This window comes from Lacerta agilis, chromosome 17 (genome assembly GCF_009819535.1).
Source record: "Lacerta agilis isolate rLacAgi1 chromosome 17, rLacAgi1.pri, whole genome shotgun sequence".
Classification (NCBI taxonomy): Eukaryota; Metazoa; Chordata; class Lepidosauria; order Squamata; family Lacertidae; genus Lacerta; species Lacerta agilis.
The window spans coordinates 16,878,232-16,895,302 of record NC_046328.1 but is presented as its reverse complement, the minus strand read 5'-3'; the positions used below and the strand labels follow the sequence as shown (position 1 = coordinate 16,895,302).

Below are 17,071 nucleotides of genomic sequence, written 5' to 3'. Positions count from 1 at the left end.
TGAAGTAAGAAATGTAGCACAAGACTGCTTTAAAGGTTACTATTATTTTAATGTTTCATGGGTTGTTTTTTTTAAAAAAAGTTCACAAGACTTCAATAAAATGTAGACTTTATTATACATATCTAACTATAACACTCAAAATTAAAAAGTGTAAACTATTCAGGTTTTTACCCTCAACTTGTAAGAAAAGTAGCCGTGCCGTCCTATAAATAGTTTTGTACAGCCAGATATTTCTGAAGTCCTTTTATACACTCATCTTTCTTCAGTGTACAACAGAGTTCAGAGGTTCCGCTCGGATATTCCCCAAGTCAAGGGCTGAATCCGTCTCTTCATCAATTTCTCCAATTACAGCCCTATAAGAAAAGAAAGGTACTGAATTGTAACTGCTGCAGGTGAAATGCTTTAGCTCTGAAACAAAGTTGATACGCTGAAACAATATTTATTCCACTCAGCAAATGCCATATTTTTCTGTCTATAAGATGCCCCCATATATAAGACTACTTTTGGGGGCTCTGATTTAAGAAAATGGGGGGGAGATACTGTACTTTTCTGTGTACAGTATAAGACTCGTGTTTTTTTACTCTAAAATAATGTTCAAAATCTGGGCTCGTCTTATACACGGATAGTATCTTTTTATCCTAACATATAGCACAGAAAAACTTAACAGGTTATTTCAATTGGTCTACTCTGGACATGATTTTGTTGAATATATAATCTGTTGCTATAGTTACTTATGAACTATAAAACAGAGACAACAAAGGGGAAACTTTCTGAAATAATGTCAAGCTACAGTAGCTGGGATAGCTCAGTAGGTAAGAGCATGAGGCTCTTAATCTCGGGGTTGTTGGTTGAAGCCCCACGTTGGGCAAAAGATTCCTGCATTGCAGGGGGTTGGACTAGGTGACCCTCGTGGTCCTTTCCAACTCTGATTCTCCGATATCCACCTGGAAAAGAATGGATGGCACTTTCATCAGACATATAGGGTCCTTGACTTCTTTTTGCCAGGTGGAACAATCACCCCATATGCTGTTTGGGGGTTCTCCCGAACCCATCAGAGCCAACCTGGGGGACAGAAGGTGGACAAGTGTGTGAATGTATGTTGTGCTGGTGGGACTACTTGCGCTGGACCTAACTAGCACAACTGTTTAGTTGAATCTGGCCTCTTGAGAGCTAAGCAAATGCTTTGCTACTTTAGCTCAGATTGCACTACCTTATTAAAAAAAAAAAAGCAGGGTGAGGCAAACTTACACGTTATCACCTCTTACAATGTACAATCCCAATACTACTTGTTCCACTCCTTGTGAAGAACTGAACACTCTTTCATGGCTTTCATCCAAAATCAAGTTGATGGTCTGATCAAAACCCTTGAGAGTTCCCTTTAAGAAATAAAAATGTAAATTGAAAAACAATGAAGTACTCCAAATTCTCAATATTTATCTAGATTCATAAACACATCCTAAACACATCATCACACCACTTACTATGATAAAGCTTTAATGATTAAAAGATTTTTTACGTAACCCTTCAGAGGAACTCCCTACACTAAGTGATTTTAAATTATCAATGCAATTCATTTCTCCATGTGTTCTTTTGTCTTTCCCAAACAGCAGGCTTAAAAAGTAGGAAGATAATGCTTTTGAGAACAGTGGTCACTGATTTGCAACTTGCTGTCATTGATATATATGCTGCAAAATTTTCATCTGTTCAACTCTCAAGTTTCCAGCTCTTCTAGGATAGACATATTTTGCAGAAGTAATATTATTTACAACAAGGATCTGGGCAAAATACTCACTTCTAGTAAATTGCCTATAACCACATAGCACTAAGGTCAGTGGCACCTAATTCAGAACATATTTACTTGATATGTCTGATGAATTGTATTACAATTAAACAGCAAAAGCCAAGATATGTGTGCAGCCTAAGCATCTACTTCAAAGTCTGAGGGAAAGGCCATAGTTCAGTGTTTGGAGCATCTGTTTGAATGCAGAAAAGCCCACATTCAATCCCTGTCATCTTCAGGTAGGGCTGGGAGAGAGACCCTTCACAGAAACCCTGGAGAACCACTGCTGGTCAGTGGAGACAGTACTGAGCTAGATGGACCAATGGTTTTACTTAGTAGAAGGCAGCTTCCTGTGTTCCTAAGTGCCACTCTGCTTTCAGAACTACTTGTGTATTCCTGTAAATACAACTCAACCACCTTTGAAAGATCAGGGCTTTATTTTCCCACGTAAGTATAATCTAGTACAAAACATTTCCAATCATTTAAATGTTTAAAAACAGGGTAAGATTTACATTTATGGGCAATTCTTACCACAATCATTCGGCCGTCTGAAGTAATTACAGCAACAGTACCTGAGACTCAAGTTAAAGAAACATTTTGAAACAACATACATATAAACAACAGGAAAATGAATTTCCTCTGGATTTAGTGCCTTTTAAGAAGCTGAGTACAGGTATGAGGTTGAAGAGGTGTGTAGGCCAGGGCATAGAACACAAAAAATAGTGAGAAATTCAACCTCTTGCAATCACCAAAGCTGATGAAAAAGGTTTCCCATGCCCCACCTGTTTTAAGGAAGTTTTTGTGTGTGTGTGTGTGTCCTTGAGGACCCTTGCTGTTGAGAAGCAAATCTTAAGACTACAATTCCCATTGACACCGAGCTAGAGCAGCCATCTTGGATTATTAACTAGCAAAGGCTGATGGGAGTTGTAGTCCAAAACAGCTCCCTCTTTGTACCTGTATCCCAAACCTGGAGGGGAGAAGATTGATGGAGGCTAGTTTCAAATGGTTAAAAATTATTTTTTTTAAAAAAAGAGCAGCGGAAGTGGCTGCGCGCATCGCACCCAAGGCAACCCAGCCCACAAGGGGATGGAAATTCTCGCGTGTAACTGCGGAAAAGCAGGAGCGTTAACGCGCACGCGCTAAATTCCGCTTCAAACCAGCCCCCCCCTCCGCCCGGTCTCATGATGCAGCTCCCCCCCCCCCCACACGCACACACAGGCCACCCGCGGAAGGATACGGTTAATATAGTTCTCCAGCGCGGAGGTCATGGCGGCAATCCTTCCCGGCTCCCGCTGAATCCAGCTTCCGCGAGACTTGCCGGTATCTCGCGTGAAAGTGAGAGGAGGCGGCCCCTGAAGCAAAGCGACATTCGGGGCTCAAGCGGCGCATGCGTAGAGCCGCTTTTGTGTGTCTAGAGATACGATAGATAGAAAAAATGGATAAGCAACGCCTTCTGCCGGAGACGGAACTTCCTGGTTCCTTCTGGAGTTTTTCCATGACAGTCCCAATAGAAAACTATGATGGGTGACAGAGAATCGTGTGTTTTGGGGGGCTGTCTTTGCACTAGCTGTAATAGGATAATAGCACCGTGTCTTGCCCCCTCTCCGAACCCACAAAATATTAGAAGCAAAGGCGCGGTATAGAGATAGGAAAAAGAAAGAGCACTGCTGTTTTGCAAGGTAAGCGCAGCCACTCATTTATTTATTTTAGTAGTGTTTCTATACTGCCCTTCGTCAGCGGGCTGTTTCAACACACAACACATTCGTACTGCATAATATAATACCTAGGCCACAGAAAAATCAAAGCAAGAATTATTATTATTATTTTAAAAAATGCATTGTTCTGCCCGAATTCTCGTAGCAACAGCATAAAAAGAGGAGAAAATCAGCAAAAGGGTATCTGAAATACAAAGCCAGAACACTAATGCAGGATTAACTTAAAAGTGTGACCCCTCCCTTGAATTCGGTAAGACTTACCTCTGAGTAGGCATGGTTAGGAGTCTGCTGAAAGTAATGGACCTAAATAAATCACGTGTGCATCGATTTCCATGGGTCTGCTCTGATTTGGGTGGGACTAAGCTCGGATGCAATCCTTCCTTTGGAGGTTTGGGTGTCTCTCTCCCAGTTTAGCAGCAGAGCACGACCTGTCTTTGACTGGTTTCCTATATGGAGAGCCTGGCTGCTGGATCAGACCATCTAGCCCAGCATCCTGTTCCCACGGTGCCCAAAGCAGGTGCCCAAAGCAGGTGCCCCAAAGGGAGGCAACGCAAGCAGGACCTGAACACAACAGCAACTGTCCCCACTTGTAGGTGATTTTCCAGCAAAAATGACATTTTGTTTTCGTTATTGTCTCCGGCCCTTATGCAATTTTTTGCCTCTGGACTTGAATGATCATCATCCTAAGCCCCGCTTTTTAGACACGTAACGGGTACAACTTCGCACCCTTCCCAACACTGCAAGCCGGCTCTGCTGCTGCTGTTGCGCTTGGGGCGCTTCTCCTGCTCGGGAGAAGGGGCTGCCGGCCAGGGGGTGGCGGTGTGCGGATCTCCTGCCTGCCTGCCGGAGTGCTGCTGCTGCTGCTGCTGCCGCCGGGGAGGGAGGGGTTAAAGCGCTGTGCGCTTTGCGGAAAACCCCCGCCACCTTTTCACTCTGAACCTGCACTGCTGGGGAGACGGAGGAGCGAACGGGAACGGTTTTTACGCCACCTGCTTCCTCTGGTCTGCTATTATTTTAGAAGGGCTGGTCGGGATTCCGATCCGGATTGGGCCAAGCGGTGCGAACGCAATCACTCCCCCTATATATATATATATATAGTTACCACTTTTTGCAAAAGCGTTTAAGACAACCGCTGGCATAGCAGCAGCAGCGGGTTGCAAGCCACAGCGGCCCCGATCCGCAAAAGCGGATGCTTTTCCTCGCGCAATGGGACCACTCGTGGGTAAGTGCTGATCATCTCAGCTGGCAGACCGGGAAGGCCCCAGTTTACAGCAAAGGTGGGCTTTCTTTAAAATCAAAGGATACGAAATGAAAGGTCTCGCTGAGTCCAGTTGGGCTTGCTCCCGAGTAAGCCTGCATCTGACTGAAGCTGTAAGTGTCGGCGTCGGCGAGTTTGGGTGGACTTTGGGATCACTTTCAGAGATGTCCAGTCCACTCCAAAAAGCTCTCTTTGAGTTAGGCGCCCCACCAAAATGGGAGAAACATTCCTGGACATGAAAAGCAAATCTGGTTTAATTTACCTTTAAAAAAAAAAATCTTAATTTTTGGTAGGTGTCTAAAGACTCGCTCACTTGTCCACCTACAAATTTGTTTACAAATTGCAGCTATAGCTCCGACGTGGGGAAAGGTGTGTGGTTTACTTGAGTCGCTTTAATTTTACAGCGTCTTGACTCCCCCCCCCCTTTTAAAAATTACATCCCACTTATGGGGATGTGATAGTTGTACGTTGTTGACAGCTGGTCTTTGAGAACAAATTATGTAGCTCTGTCAGCTGCAGTCATCCACTTACCTGGGAATAAGACTCACTGAGCCACTGTGGTGCAGCGGTTGGAGTGTCAGACTTGGACCTGAGAGACCACAGTTCAAATCCCCACTTAGCCATGAAAATCACTGGATGACCTTGGGCCAGTCACTGTCTCTTAGCTGAACCTACCTCACAGCGTTGCTGTTGGAATTGAAGAGGGGGAGAACCATGGATGCCACCTTGGGCATCTTGGAAGAGAAGGTGGGGTCTAAATGCAATAAAAATAATAAAAACTCAACTAGGTGTTACTCCTGAGTAAACACGTCGTAGAGCAACCTGATACAGTATAGTCACTTTCTGGCTGGGGCTGATGAGAGTTGTCTTTCAAAACATCTGGAGGGCGCCAGGTTGATGAAGCCTGGCTCTTAAGCATCTGTCTGCATGTTGACAGGCTACTTTGGGGAATAGGGTCTGATACCAATATCTGGGATTCGGGGTTATCTACTACCTCTGACCATTAGGGCAGTTCATTATTTATTTTGAGATACGTATTTTGCTTTTCTGCTCCAGAATGACTAACACCGTATTTTTAGAAAGAAATTCTGAATTAAAAAGAAAGAACCACAGAAAACTTGCAAAGGGAAAAGATGGATTGCATTGTATGAAACAAAATAAAAAATAATAAAATTCCTTCCAGTAGCACCTTAGAGACCAACTAAGTTTGTTCTTGGTATGAGCTTTCGTGTGCATGCACACTTCTTCAGATACCTGTGCATGCACATGAAAGCTCATACCAAGAACAAACTCAGTTGGTCTCTAAAGTGCTACTGGAAGGAATTTTATTATTTATTATTTTGTTTTGACTGTGGCAGACCAACACGGCTACCTACCTGCATTGTATGAAGTTATTTGTCACTTTGCCATAAGTGAGCAATACTTTGTGTGAAAAGCATCATTTTGTCTGCCTGCCTGGAACAGTGTTGTTCCCAAACTTGGGGCTCTAGCTGTTTTTGGACTACAGCTCCCATCATCCCTAGCTAGCAAGACAAGTGCTCAGGGATGATGGGAACTGTAGTTCAAAAACAGCTGGAGACCCAAGTTTGGGAAGCACAGGCCTAGAACAATGTTCCCCACCCTGGTGTCCTGCAGACATTTTGGACTACAGCTCCCACAAGCTCCAGCCTGTTTAGCATTTCCTTGGGTGAGCTATACGTTGTAGCATCATGAAAACTACAACATGAAAACTACAACATATATCAATAATCTTATTGATATACTCTCTTGTAAGTGATAAACTTCTCACATGTGGCCCCTTAGTTCTCTAGCTGTGGACATCCAATAAAGTTGAATGCTGAAAAATTCAGGCCAGACAAATGAAAGTATTTCTCCACTCAGCACATAGTTAAACTGTGGAACTCACTGCCACAGGAGGCAGTGATGGCCACCAGGTTGGGTGGCTTTAAAAGAGGATCGGAGAAATTCATGGAGGAGATAGACTATCCATGACTGTTAGCCACAGGAGCTATGCTTGTGTCTCCAGGTCCTGATACCAGTTGCTGGAAACTAGAGGAAGGGAGAAGGTTGTTGTGTTTGAGTCCTGCTTGATGGCTTCCCATCAAGGCATCTGGGTGGCGCCTGTAAGAACAAGATGCTGGACTAGATGGGCCACTGGCCTGATCCAGCAGACTTTACTTATGGAATGGACCACAGATTTAAATTGTTTTGAGATTCATGGGTATTGCAGCTTGATGAGGGTGTTGCAAACTCAAGGTGGAGATTACACCCCCTCTCCCAATACAGTGCTACAATTCCCAGGCCCTGAGGCAGTTATTAAACTTCAGAATCTTAAGATGTGTATATTGTTCCAAAATATTCCAAGTTTCCAGCCTTTTCATAATATTAATTTTGGGGCTCAGCGTTTCTCGAACCCGGTGCAAGTTCTGGCTGCTGCTGATGGCAGTTATAGTCCAAAACATCTGGAAGGCACTAGATGAACAAAGCCTGGTTTAAGGAAATGTCACACTTCTAGAAATCCTAAGCAGGTTTACTCAGAAACAACTCCCGCTGAAGCTCAGCGGGGCTTAATCCCCAATACCTGCAATTCTGCAGCCCTTCTGATGATGTGAATGTGTGGGTTTTGCCAGCCTTACCCAAAATAGCAAGGCGGGAAGGAGAACTCAGTAGCCTTTTATTTGCATATGTTAATTCATTTAAATGTATGCACATTTTAAAAACAGCCTATTGTCTAAGACTGGAGCTTGCCACTTTTTCCAGAGAAAGAGAGAGGGAGGCAGACGCTGCTGTTTGCATAGTACATGTAAATGGGTGCACATTTTGTTGGCATAGAACATTTAAATGGGTGCATATTTACATTTCGCCAAACAAGGATGCTGAGATAGGCAAGGAGAGGAGAGAAAAGAAAAGGAGGGGAAGAGAGGCAAGGGAAGGGAGATTTGAAGCACAGCTGGTCCTGATTCTGTCTAGGTGCTGGGAGTACCTAGAATGGATGTGATTTTTAGCTGCCTTCGGGAGTGTTAGGGGGATGTCAGATAAGGCACGGGAGAGTCGGGGGGGGGGCTTCTTTAGTAAATGGAAGAAGGCAGCTCTTGACTTCTGATTGCATCCTAAGGAACATCATTGCTTCTACTTTTCGTTCAGGGATTATCAGCACGGTTCTCTCCAGATGTTGTGGACTACAGCTCCCAGTGATGGCCAGCTGACCGGCTACACATGGAGGAAGGCCGCCATGGAAATGCTTTGGCAGCCAGAGAGCTGTGGCTTATTTGCATGCTTAATCTTGTACATTGCTCATGCTGTTTTGTGTGCAATTTGCATGAATGAGCTGGACATAGGGCCTGGCTTTTGAAACGCCTACTGGATGCGTGAGGCTGGTTTCTGCAGCTTTTTTCCAGGATGGAAGCTTTGTTTGTTTTTAATATAAAAGGGGCAATCTTCTTAAGATGCTTTAGAAACAGGTCTATTAAAATGAAGACACCTTCACCTCGCTGGTGCTATATAGCGGGAGACTCACAGTTTAGGATTGCCTGTTCTCCATCCGCCTGTAAGGACATGGGCTATATTCAGACTATACACTGAAAGTGCTGTAATGCTGTATTCAACACTCATGGCTTCCATCAAAGAATTCTGGGAGCTGTAGTTTGTTAAGGGTGCTGAAGATTGTTAGGAGACCCCGATTTCCCTCTCTGGGTGAATTACAAATGTACACAGTCCCTGCTTTACATTCTGAACACCAGGACAAAAATGGAAAGTGGATTCAAAGGAAGAAGATAAAAAATAATAATACTCAAGCACCATTTCTTTGTACAGTTATTTCTCCTACAGCCTCATAGAATGACTGCTGTAGACATCTCATATGCTGGTGCCCTGACAGTTCAAAGCTGACGTGGACCAGTCATAGATTCCCCTAAAGAATTATGGGAGCTGTCGTTTGCTAAGGGTGCTGGGAATTGCAGGGAGACCTCTGTTTCCCTTGCAGATCTACAATTCCCAGAGTGGCTTAACAATCAATCTCTCTTCCAAGGAACCCTTATATAATTGTAGCTCTGGGGAGGGGAATGGGCACCTCCTGACAACTCTCAGCACCCTTTACAACTCCCAGAATTCTTTGGGGGAAGCCGAGGCCCATAGCGCTCCAAATGTGAATGTGTGAACGCCGCCTTCAGTAGTGATGGGAAGAAGGACGAGGAGACAAGGCGAGTGATGAAGGGGATATCAGTGCACCCAACAGCATGTCATGCACGCAGAGACAGGCACAACACTGCTAAGGGTGGCCTCCTTGACAGGGAGCAGCCCTCACTTTGAAGGCACCTCCTCTCTGAAGGCTCGTCTGGTTTCAAGATAAGGAACCCCGGAGAAAGGAGAGCAGGAGGGAGCTTTGAACTCCCCGTCCACAATTAGCAGACTGAGACTGAGACCTCTTGGTCTCGGCTTTCCCTGTTATGGCAAGGAGGGTTTTTACTTCTGCTTGAACTACAGTCATTATTTCTAAACTGGCATCCCTACGTATACATTAGCACATGCAGTTTTTGCACAGATCTACCTCTTCCTTTGTCCTCCCTTTCGCCAATGCTGTATGTTGCGACCACAGTTGCTCTCCAACCACTGATCGGCTTTCCTGCCTGTTCTATTTTTGAAGACTTCTCGCTGCCTTGCTCTACAACCACAATGTTTACACCCTCCAATGGACATGTGGGTCAGAAATCCAAGAGGGCGAGGATTCGGAGGGGGATTCTGTGACTGCAATTTCAATAGAAATGCAATTCTTCCCACCCTAGCAGGGAAGACTGTGGACAGGTGCCGCTGTGGGCCTGTATGGGTCTGTTGACCAGGGTCGGCGGTTCGAGTCCCAACGACGGGGTGAGCTCCCGTTGCTCTGTCCCAGCTCCTGCCAACCTAGCAGTTTGAAAGCACATCACTGCAAGTAGATAAATAGGTACCACTGCAGCAGGAAGGTAAACAGCATTTCTGTGAGCTCTGGCTTCCATCATGGTGTCCCGTTGTGCCAGAAGCGGTTTTGTTATGCTGACCACATGACCTGGAAAGCTGTCTGTGGACAAACGCCGGCTCCCTTGGCCTGAAAGCGAGATGAGCGCCGCAACCCCATAGTCGCCTTTGACTGGACTTAACCGTCCAGGGGTCCTTGACCTTTTAATTGTAGATGGTCAATTTTGAACCCCTGCCATGCTCTCCCACCTTCGAGTTCTGTATTTTTAAACCTGATTTGGAGTGGTTGGCTCTGTGACATATTACTGTGGTTATTATGATTATTATTTAATTACCTGCCCTTTGCTGTGTAAGGTCCCAGGGCAAGTTGCAACAATTATAATACTGAAAACGGTTTAAAACAACTTACAGTCACAGAAATAAGATGGGTCCTGAAATATGCATCTCAAGTGTCAAAGGCCAGGGTAAAAAAGGGTGTCTCCACCCCCATCATTCAGCCCGGACACTGAGGTCCAGCTCCGAGGGCCTTCTGGTGGTTCCCTCACTGCAAGAAGTGAAGTTACAGGGAACCAGGCAGAGGAAATAAACAACAATTTGACTTTTAGAAGACATCTGAAGGCAGCCCTGTACAGGGAAGTTTTTCATGTTTGAGGTTTTACTGTATTTTTAACCTTTTGTCAGGAGCTGCCCAGAATGGCAGGGATAACCCGGTCAGATGGGCAGCATATAAATATTGACATTATTATTAATAATATTCACCAGAAGCTGGATAATGAAGGTGCCAGGTGCGCCTCTGTGGGCAGGAAGTTCCACAGGTTGGGGGCTGCCACAAAGAAGGCCCTCTCCCAGGCCGCCGCCCCCCTATGTCTGAGGGTGGAGGAACAACCAAGAGGACCTGCTCTACCAATCTTAGCACCTGAGGAGATCAATAGAGAAGGAGGCAGCCTTTAGCGTATTTGGGGCCTGAGTCGTTTGGGGCTTTGACAATGGGGGGTGCCTTCACCTAAAGGACCGCCCATGTGGCAGCCTTTCTCAGAGAACTGTTCTCTGTAAAGTAGGACACACCTTATTCTACAGTCTTCTCTACGTGCCCAGAGGCACTTTCATGTCTGACAGCAGCCAGTCTTTTTAACGATTGTTCTGTACTGCCATGAGCATGTTTCTTTTATGCTGCCGTATTCCACCGTGCTGCTTTATGAGAGGGCAGGATACAAACACTTTAATGAATAAATAGCATTTATGCCAGGCCTTGATGACGGGCAGCTGAATGTGTGAACTGGCCCCTACTGGGGGCACCAGTGTCGCTGCTGCCATTTTAATTTCCCAGAATGCCCCTGATTTAGCGTCTCAACAAATAAAAATGGTGGCAATCAGATCCAGCTGACCGGGTTAGAGGGCCCAGGATCTGTGGGCCTCATAGGGTAAACTGGACCCTGGCAGATGCCTGAGACGGCTGATTGGTGATGCCAGGCCAGCCAGGGGGCCCTGTGAATAGCGCTATGTGGAAGCTGGGCTTTGGTGGGCGAGCAAATATCACAGAGTGTGTTAACTCGCCTGGGGTTAGGAGCCGGTTCTTCCTGGGGCTCCTTCTCGACTCAAGTGGCCTCCCTGTCAACAAGCTCCCACTGCAAGGAGAAAGATCCATGCCCCGGCGTCCTTGCTGTGGGGCTGTGTGCCAGGAAACAGTCTCCATCTGCTTCCTTCCGCCCCGTTGCAGAATCATTTCGATGCAGCGACAGAGAGAACACGTGATGCAACGAAGCATTTGCAAATTCCCTTTATGCAAACGAGTTCTTCTTCCTCCTGGGAGCAAAGGAGCGATTTGCATAAGCTTCATGCAAATTTATTCAAAGCCACCAACGCCTTTGAGTTTCTGAAACTTGCAATTTGCAGTCATGCCTGCCTCTTTCCCCCCACCCTCCCTCCCCTCTGTTTTCTCCCCCCCCCCCCAGGCATCAAAACTAAAACTGGAGCCCTCCTCTTGACGCTTCCCTCTGCTACCGAAGGACGTCCCGCAGAAATGGATCCACCTAGCTGTAATCTGCCTCGGTGCTGACTCCACCCAAAACCTCCCCACGGTTTTTTTGAGGCAGGTAAACCGTTGACCGCCCTGTTCAGAGGAACGTCGACTTCAGAGATGGCTGGAGCTGCTGGGCCCGCACTCTGGGTAAGAGGCTCTTGCCCTTTTGTGTAAAAGCTTCTGTCAGTTCTGCATATTATCAGCTAGGATGTCTGTAGTGCCATCATTGTAACTGACCAGTAATGGAAGCAAAAAATAGACAGGTCCCTGCCTCAAGGGGGGGGGCTACAGTCAATGTTCTCATCGACTGAGCTTCATACAAGTGGGGTGTCACTTTCACATCTGTTTTGGGTGTCAGGAGACCCCAACATTTTGTGTGTGTGTGTGTGTGTGTAAAATCCGCACCCCAACATTTAGAAAATACCTGGATTATCATAGAATCATAGAATTGTAGAGTTGGAAGGGTCGACGAGAGTCCTCTAATCCAAACCCCTGCAATGCAGTACAGTAGTCTTTAGCCCAATCTGAGGCTCAAACCCACAACCCTGAGACTCTTGAGCCACAGAGAAGTGGAGCATGGCTTGACACTGCTTTGAGAGCCAGTGTGGCATAGTGGTTAGAGTGTCGGATCGGGACCTGGGAGAGTCCTGGGTTCAAACCCCCCACTGAGCCATGAAGCTGACTCTCAGCTTAATTTACCTCTCAGGGTTGTTGTGGGGAATTACCGGTAACTGAGGAGATGGAAGACCAGCTATTGCCGCCTTGAGCTCCTTGAAGAAAGAGGTAGGGTATCAATGCAGCAAATAAAGCAATAAACGAATTAATTCCTCTTTCAGGACCCAGTGACTTTTGACGAAGTGGCCATCTACTTTTCCCCAGAGGAGTGGGCGGAGCTGGCGGATTGGCAGAAAAGTCTCTATAAGGATGTGACGAGAGCCAGCTACGAGATGCTGGTTTCATTAGGTAAGCAATTTGCTGTTTACAGGTTGCGCTCACCCAATGAAGGGCTCCAAAAGGCAAGAGGTTGTTTCGCTTCAGTTATAATTAATATCCCACTTTGGACCGTGAAAGCTTTGGGCCTCCAGATGTTGCTGGGCTACAACTCCCATCATCCCTGGCCATTGGCCACGTTTGTTGGGACTGATGGGATTTGTCATCCCACCTCAAACCTCTCTGAGTTGCCACAAGCCTGTGTATCTCTGGAGCAGTCAAAGTTGTGGTGTTGTAGTTTTGCTGCTCTTACAACAGCTCCCACCAGCCCTGACCATTGGCCCTGCTGACTGGGGGTGGCAGGAGTTCAGCAGCATGCAGAGGACTCTGCATTGGCTACTCCTGCTGTAGACCATACCCAGCTAGACTGACCAATGAGAGCCCATGTGGTGTAGTGGAAAGAGTGTTGGACTAGGACCTGGGAGACCAGGGGTTCCAATCCCCACCCAGCCCCCAAACCCTTGGGCCAGTCACTCTCTCTTAGCCTGACCTACCTCACAAGATTGTTGTGAGGATAAAATGGAGAGGGGGGGAAGTGGCTACACCACTTTCAGCTCCTTAGAGGAAAGGTGGGATGTTGTTGTTTGTGTTGTTGTTGTTGTTGTTGTCGTCGTCGTTATTACACCCCACCCATCTGACTGGTTTGCCCCAGCCACTCTGGGTGGCTTCTGACATATATAAGAACATTACATTACACATTAAAAGGCTTCTGGGTTTGACACGTTCGTAACCCGCGCCGTTTGCAACCTGCAGCGAACGCAACACGAGGTACGACTGTACTTTTTTTTAAAAAAAAGAGACACAGTGAGGCAGGGGCAAAAAATGAGGGGGTGTGCCATCTTGTTCTTTGCCTCAGGTTGCATAATGTCTTGGGCTGGTCCTCAAGTGCCCTATCCATCTCCACTTTACTAGGCCTCACCTTGCAGAAGCCCGACATCATTTTGAGAATCGAGCAAGGGGAGGAGCCTTGCGTTGGGAGACTCCAGACCTTGAAGTCAAGAGAGGTTGCACACCACGGCGTCTTCGGTGAGTCCCAAGCTCATAGATCGGTATATTGGGAGCTTCTGATTGCTCTGAAGATGGCCGCCAAACCTGGTGTGCCAGTGCGGTGGGAGATCTGCTCTACATTGCATGCTCGCATGGTGTTACTGGAAAGAAAAATGTACTGAAGGGTTCCTTGTCTCTAGGAGCAAATGAGGGGCTCTGTGGTGTTGCAGGCTAAACGTTTTATTTTGCTTAAGAGGACAGGGGACCCGTTTCTGGTTCAAGGGCTGCAGGCTCTCCAGAGAGAGCAGCTTTCCAGGGGCCACATGCCGGAATGGGTGGAGGAGAAATTGGGGTTGCCTTGAAAGGGGAACCCTTCCGAATTTGTGTTCTTTGCAACAATACACAAACCGAATCACAGGTCCTGCCCCTCGAAATTCGCACGTCTCTGAATTTTGTAATGTGACGTGAACAAAAATGCATATACTGAGTTTAAGTGCTTGTATAGGTGTATACCTTAGTGAAAACAACATATGGCAATACATTGTAGCCAGGGAACATCACCGTTACTATTTCTGCAGCAGGGCTCCTGTCTCCAGGGCCCTAGAGCTGCCCAATCAGCATGAAGTCTTCACGCCCTTTGTGCTGATCGGAGCCAATCAGAGTGTAAGTAGGTGGGTCAGCCACTGAGGATTGCCTCCTAGGGTCACTCTGGAGAAGGCATGCAGGAATAATTATAATTATTATTATTATTATTATAAATTCATATACCCTGCCCCTCTGACAGGGTTACCTCAGCTACTCTGGGCAGCTTCCAACAAAATACGGGGGGGGGGGGCACCAGAAGAAAAAACTGCATCAAACATAAATCATTTCCTGAAATAGGGCTGCCTTCAAATGTCCACAAAAAGTCATTTATTTGGTTCTCTGAGGAGAAATAGTTCTGTATGCTCTAAAGCTAAGCATTTAGGAACTCTGAAAACACAAGGGGCTTCACTTTCAAGAAAATGGTGTGCAAGGGTCACCATATAAACTTGAAAATTCTGGTAATGTCCAGAGGATGGGGGGCTAATTTGGTGCCTGCTGTCTGCCTCTGCCGATCGCCCCCCCAAAAGTTCAACAACTGAGCATCTGAGTCTGGATTTTTACTTCTTGAAATAGGGCAACCCTAAATTGGAAGATTATTGTATAACCTTAGAAAAGGACTTGGGTATGAGGAGGAGTAGCTGTGACTATTATGAAGGGCCCTTGCACTTCTGGATTTGCTGCTATGCTACTGTAACATGGTCCATAAATTCTGGACCTCTCCACACTGGGTGGTCGTAAAAAGGCAGATCTTTAACCCTTCTTGATCAAAACATAGTCAGGTCTTCTGTTGTGATCTCACCAATTTTCCATTGGCTCACATACAACCTTTTGCTCTTGTCTCCTGTCGTTGCAGATGGCCAAATCCTGGTTAAGAAAGAATCCTGCCTCGAGGAGCGGCCACCATGCTGTGTGGGGCACCCAGAGGTGCTGAAGGCAGGCCCGAACAACGGGACCTTCGGTGAATCTTCCACATGGCCAGGGAGCCACCTCGGGGCTGTGAATGGAATGGCCGCTCTGCCACCTTGGTCCAACAAGCTCCAGTGGCAGAACATGCAGGCGCCCCCCGTGGAATTTCAGGTGGGGCACCCAGGGGTCTCTGGCAGCACTTTCTGGCCTGGCGGTGTCACGGTGCCCCCACCTAGCACCCACGAGGAGACGCTGCTCATCTGCACCCAGTGTCAGAAATGTTTCCCTGCCCGCTCGGCTCGCGGCGCCCCCTCCGTGGGAGAAGCGACGCAAGTCTGCCCCGAGTGCGAGAGCAGCACCGGCCACAAGGGCGCTCCCGCCGCGCCAGACCCGCGAAGCCACAACACAATGATGCAGCCCTGCTCTTGCAGCCACTGTTCGGGGCTCGGCGTCCGCCAGAGAGTCCCTAAGGACGAGCGGCCCTACAAGTGTGGGAAGTGTGAGAAGAGCTTCCGCTTCGCCCACGAATACACGTGGCACCAGAAGGTCCACGCCGGAGAGAAGATCTACAAGTGCGGCGTGTGCGAGAAGGTCTTCCGCCACAAGCAGGAGCTGATGTGGCACCAGCGGGCGCACACGGCCGAGTGGCCCCACAAGTGCGGGGTGTGCGGGAAGAACTTCCGCTTCAAGCAGGAGCTGACCTGGCACCAGAAGACGCACTCGGTGGAGCGCCCCTACAAGTGCGCCGAGTGCGAGAAGAGCTTCCGCTTCAAGCAGGAGTTCATGTGGCACCAGCGGGCGCACGTCGGGGACCGCCCCTACAAGTGCGCCGAGTGCGAGAAGAGCTTCCGCTTCAAGCAGGAGTTCAGCTGGCACCAGAGGAGCCACGCCGGGGAGAAGACCTACAAGTGCCCCGGGTGTGACAAGAGCTTCCGCTACAAGCAAGAGTTCTACTGGCACCAGAGGATCCACACGGGCGAGCAGCCCTACCCCTGTGCTTCCTGCGACTCCACCTTCACCTGCCGGCAGGAATACATGCGCCACCAGAGGCTGCATGACGGCGAGAAGCCCTACCAGTGCCCACACTGCGATAAGACCTTCCGGCGAGGGTCCACCCTGATCAGGCACCGGCGGATCCACATGGGAGAGGGGCCGTTCAAGTGCTCCCACTGCGACAGGACCTTTGGCCAGAGTGCCAACCTCATCAAGCACCAGAGGATCCACACGCTGAAGGACGAGCCTGTGGAGAACGCCCACGGAGAATGGGGCCCTTGTTTGCAGGGCGGGGGGGTCCCCTCTGTCCAGCCCGAGGCCGTCAGTGTGCTGAGCCTGAAGACGGTTTCCGTGGGGGCACTTCTCTTGCTGAATCTCCAGGAGCCGAAGCAGGAGAAAGATCCAGAGGGGAATTCTTGGGAACCCCAAATGTGACCTTGGGTTTTTTACAGGACCCCCTATTAAAAAAAGAAGGGGAATTGGGCTTTGTAGAGGGGAGAACAGAGAGAGATCGATTCCACACTGGTAGGTTTGGGCCGATCGGTCGATCTCCAGAGTTTTTGGGGCAGATCGCCAAATGGCAGACATTACAGACTATAAAGTAAGGCAGTGCCCTCTGAAGTGTGGAGGGAGGGGGAAAGGGACCCCCATCAAATCCCGAGGAAGAGGGAAATTCTGTGGGTGAGGCCTCTTTGGAATACGTGAAGGCAGCGCTGCCCCGAGCTGAGCTATAAACGGGAGCGATGCGTTGAAGGAAGTGGCAGAGGCTCTTGCTTCCACATGGACCAGCAGCATGGTGGCCTCTAGGTGTTTGGGACTACAAGTCCCATCAGTCCCAGCCTGCACAGTTAGTTGTGTGAGCTGGGGTTGATGGGAGTTGTAGTTGA

At 47.9% G+C, this 17,071-nt stretch overlaps 2 protein-coding genes across 2 annotated transcripts; one reads left to right on the top strand and one right to left on the bottom strand.

Annotated features, from left to right (window-relative positions):
• Positions 1-170: 170 nt before the first annotated feature.
• LSM8 (LSM8 homolog, U6 small nuclear RNA associated) lies at positions 171-3,156 on the bottom strand. The gene is made up of 4 exons (XM_033136033.1): positions 3,018-3,156; positions 2,312-2,352; positions 1,249-1,376; positions 171-353 (listed from the first exon to the last, which is right to left on the bottom strand). The coding sequence occupies exons 1-4, from the start codon at positions 3,046-3,048 to the stop codon at positions 263-265; spliced, it is 291 nt and encodes a 96-aa protein (XP_032991924.1). The 5' UTR covers positions 3,049-3,156; the 3' UTR covers positions 171-262.
• A 1,459-nt stretch (positions 3,157-4,615) lies between these two features.
• Positions 4,616-16,619, top strand: ZNF26 (zinc finger protein 26). The gene is made up of 5 exons (XM_033136122.1): positions 4,616-4,717; positions 11,656-11,870; positions 12,560-12,686; positions 13,626-13,739; positions 15,139-16,619. Exons 2-5 carry the CDS (start codon positions 11,841-11,843, stop codon positions 16,617-16,619), a joined length of 1,752 nt encoding a protein of 583 aa, XP_032992013.1. The 5' UTR covers positions 4,616-4,717; positions 11,656-11,840.
• Positions 16,620-17,071: the final 452 nt, after the last annotated feature.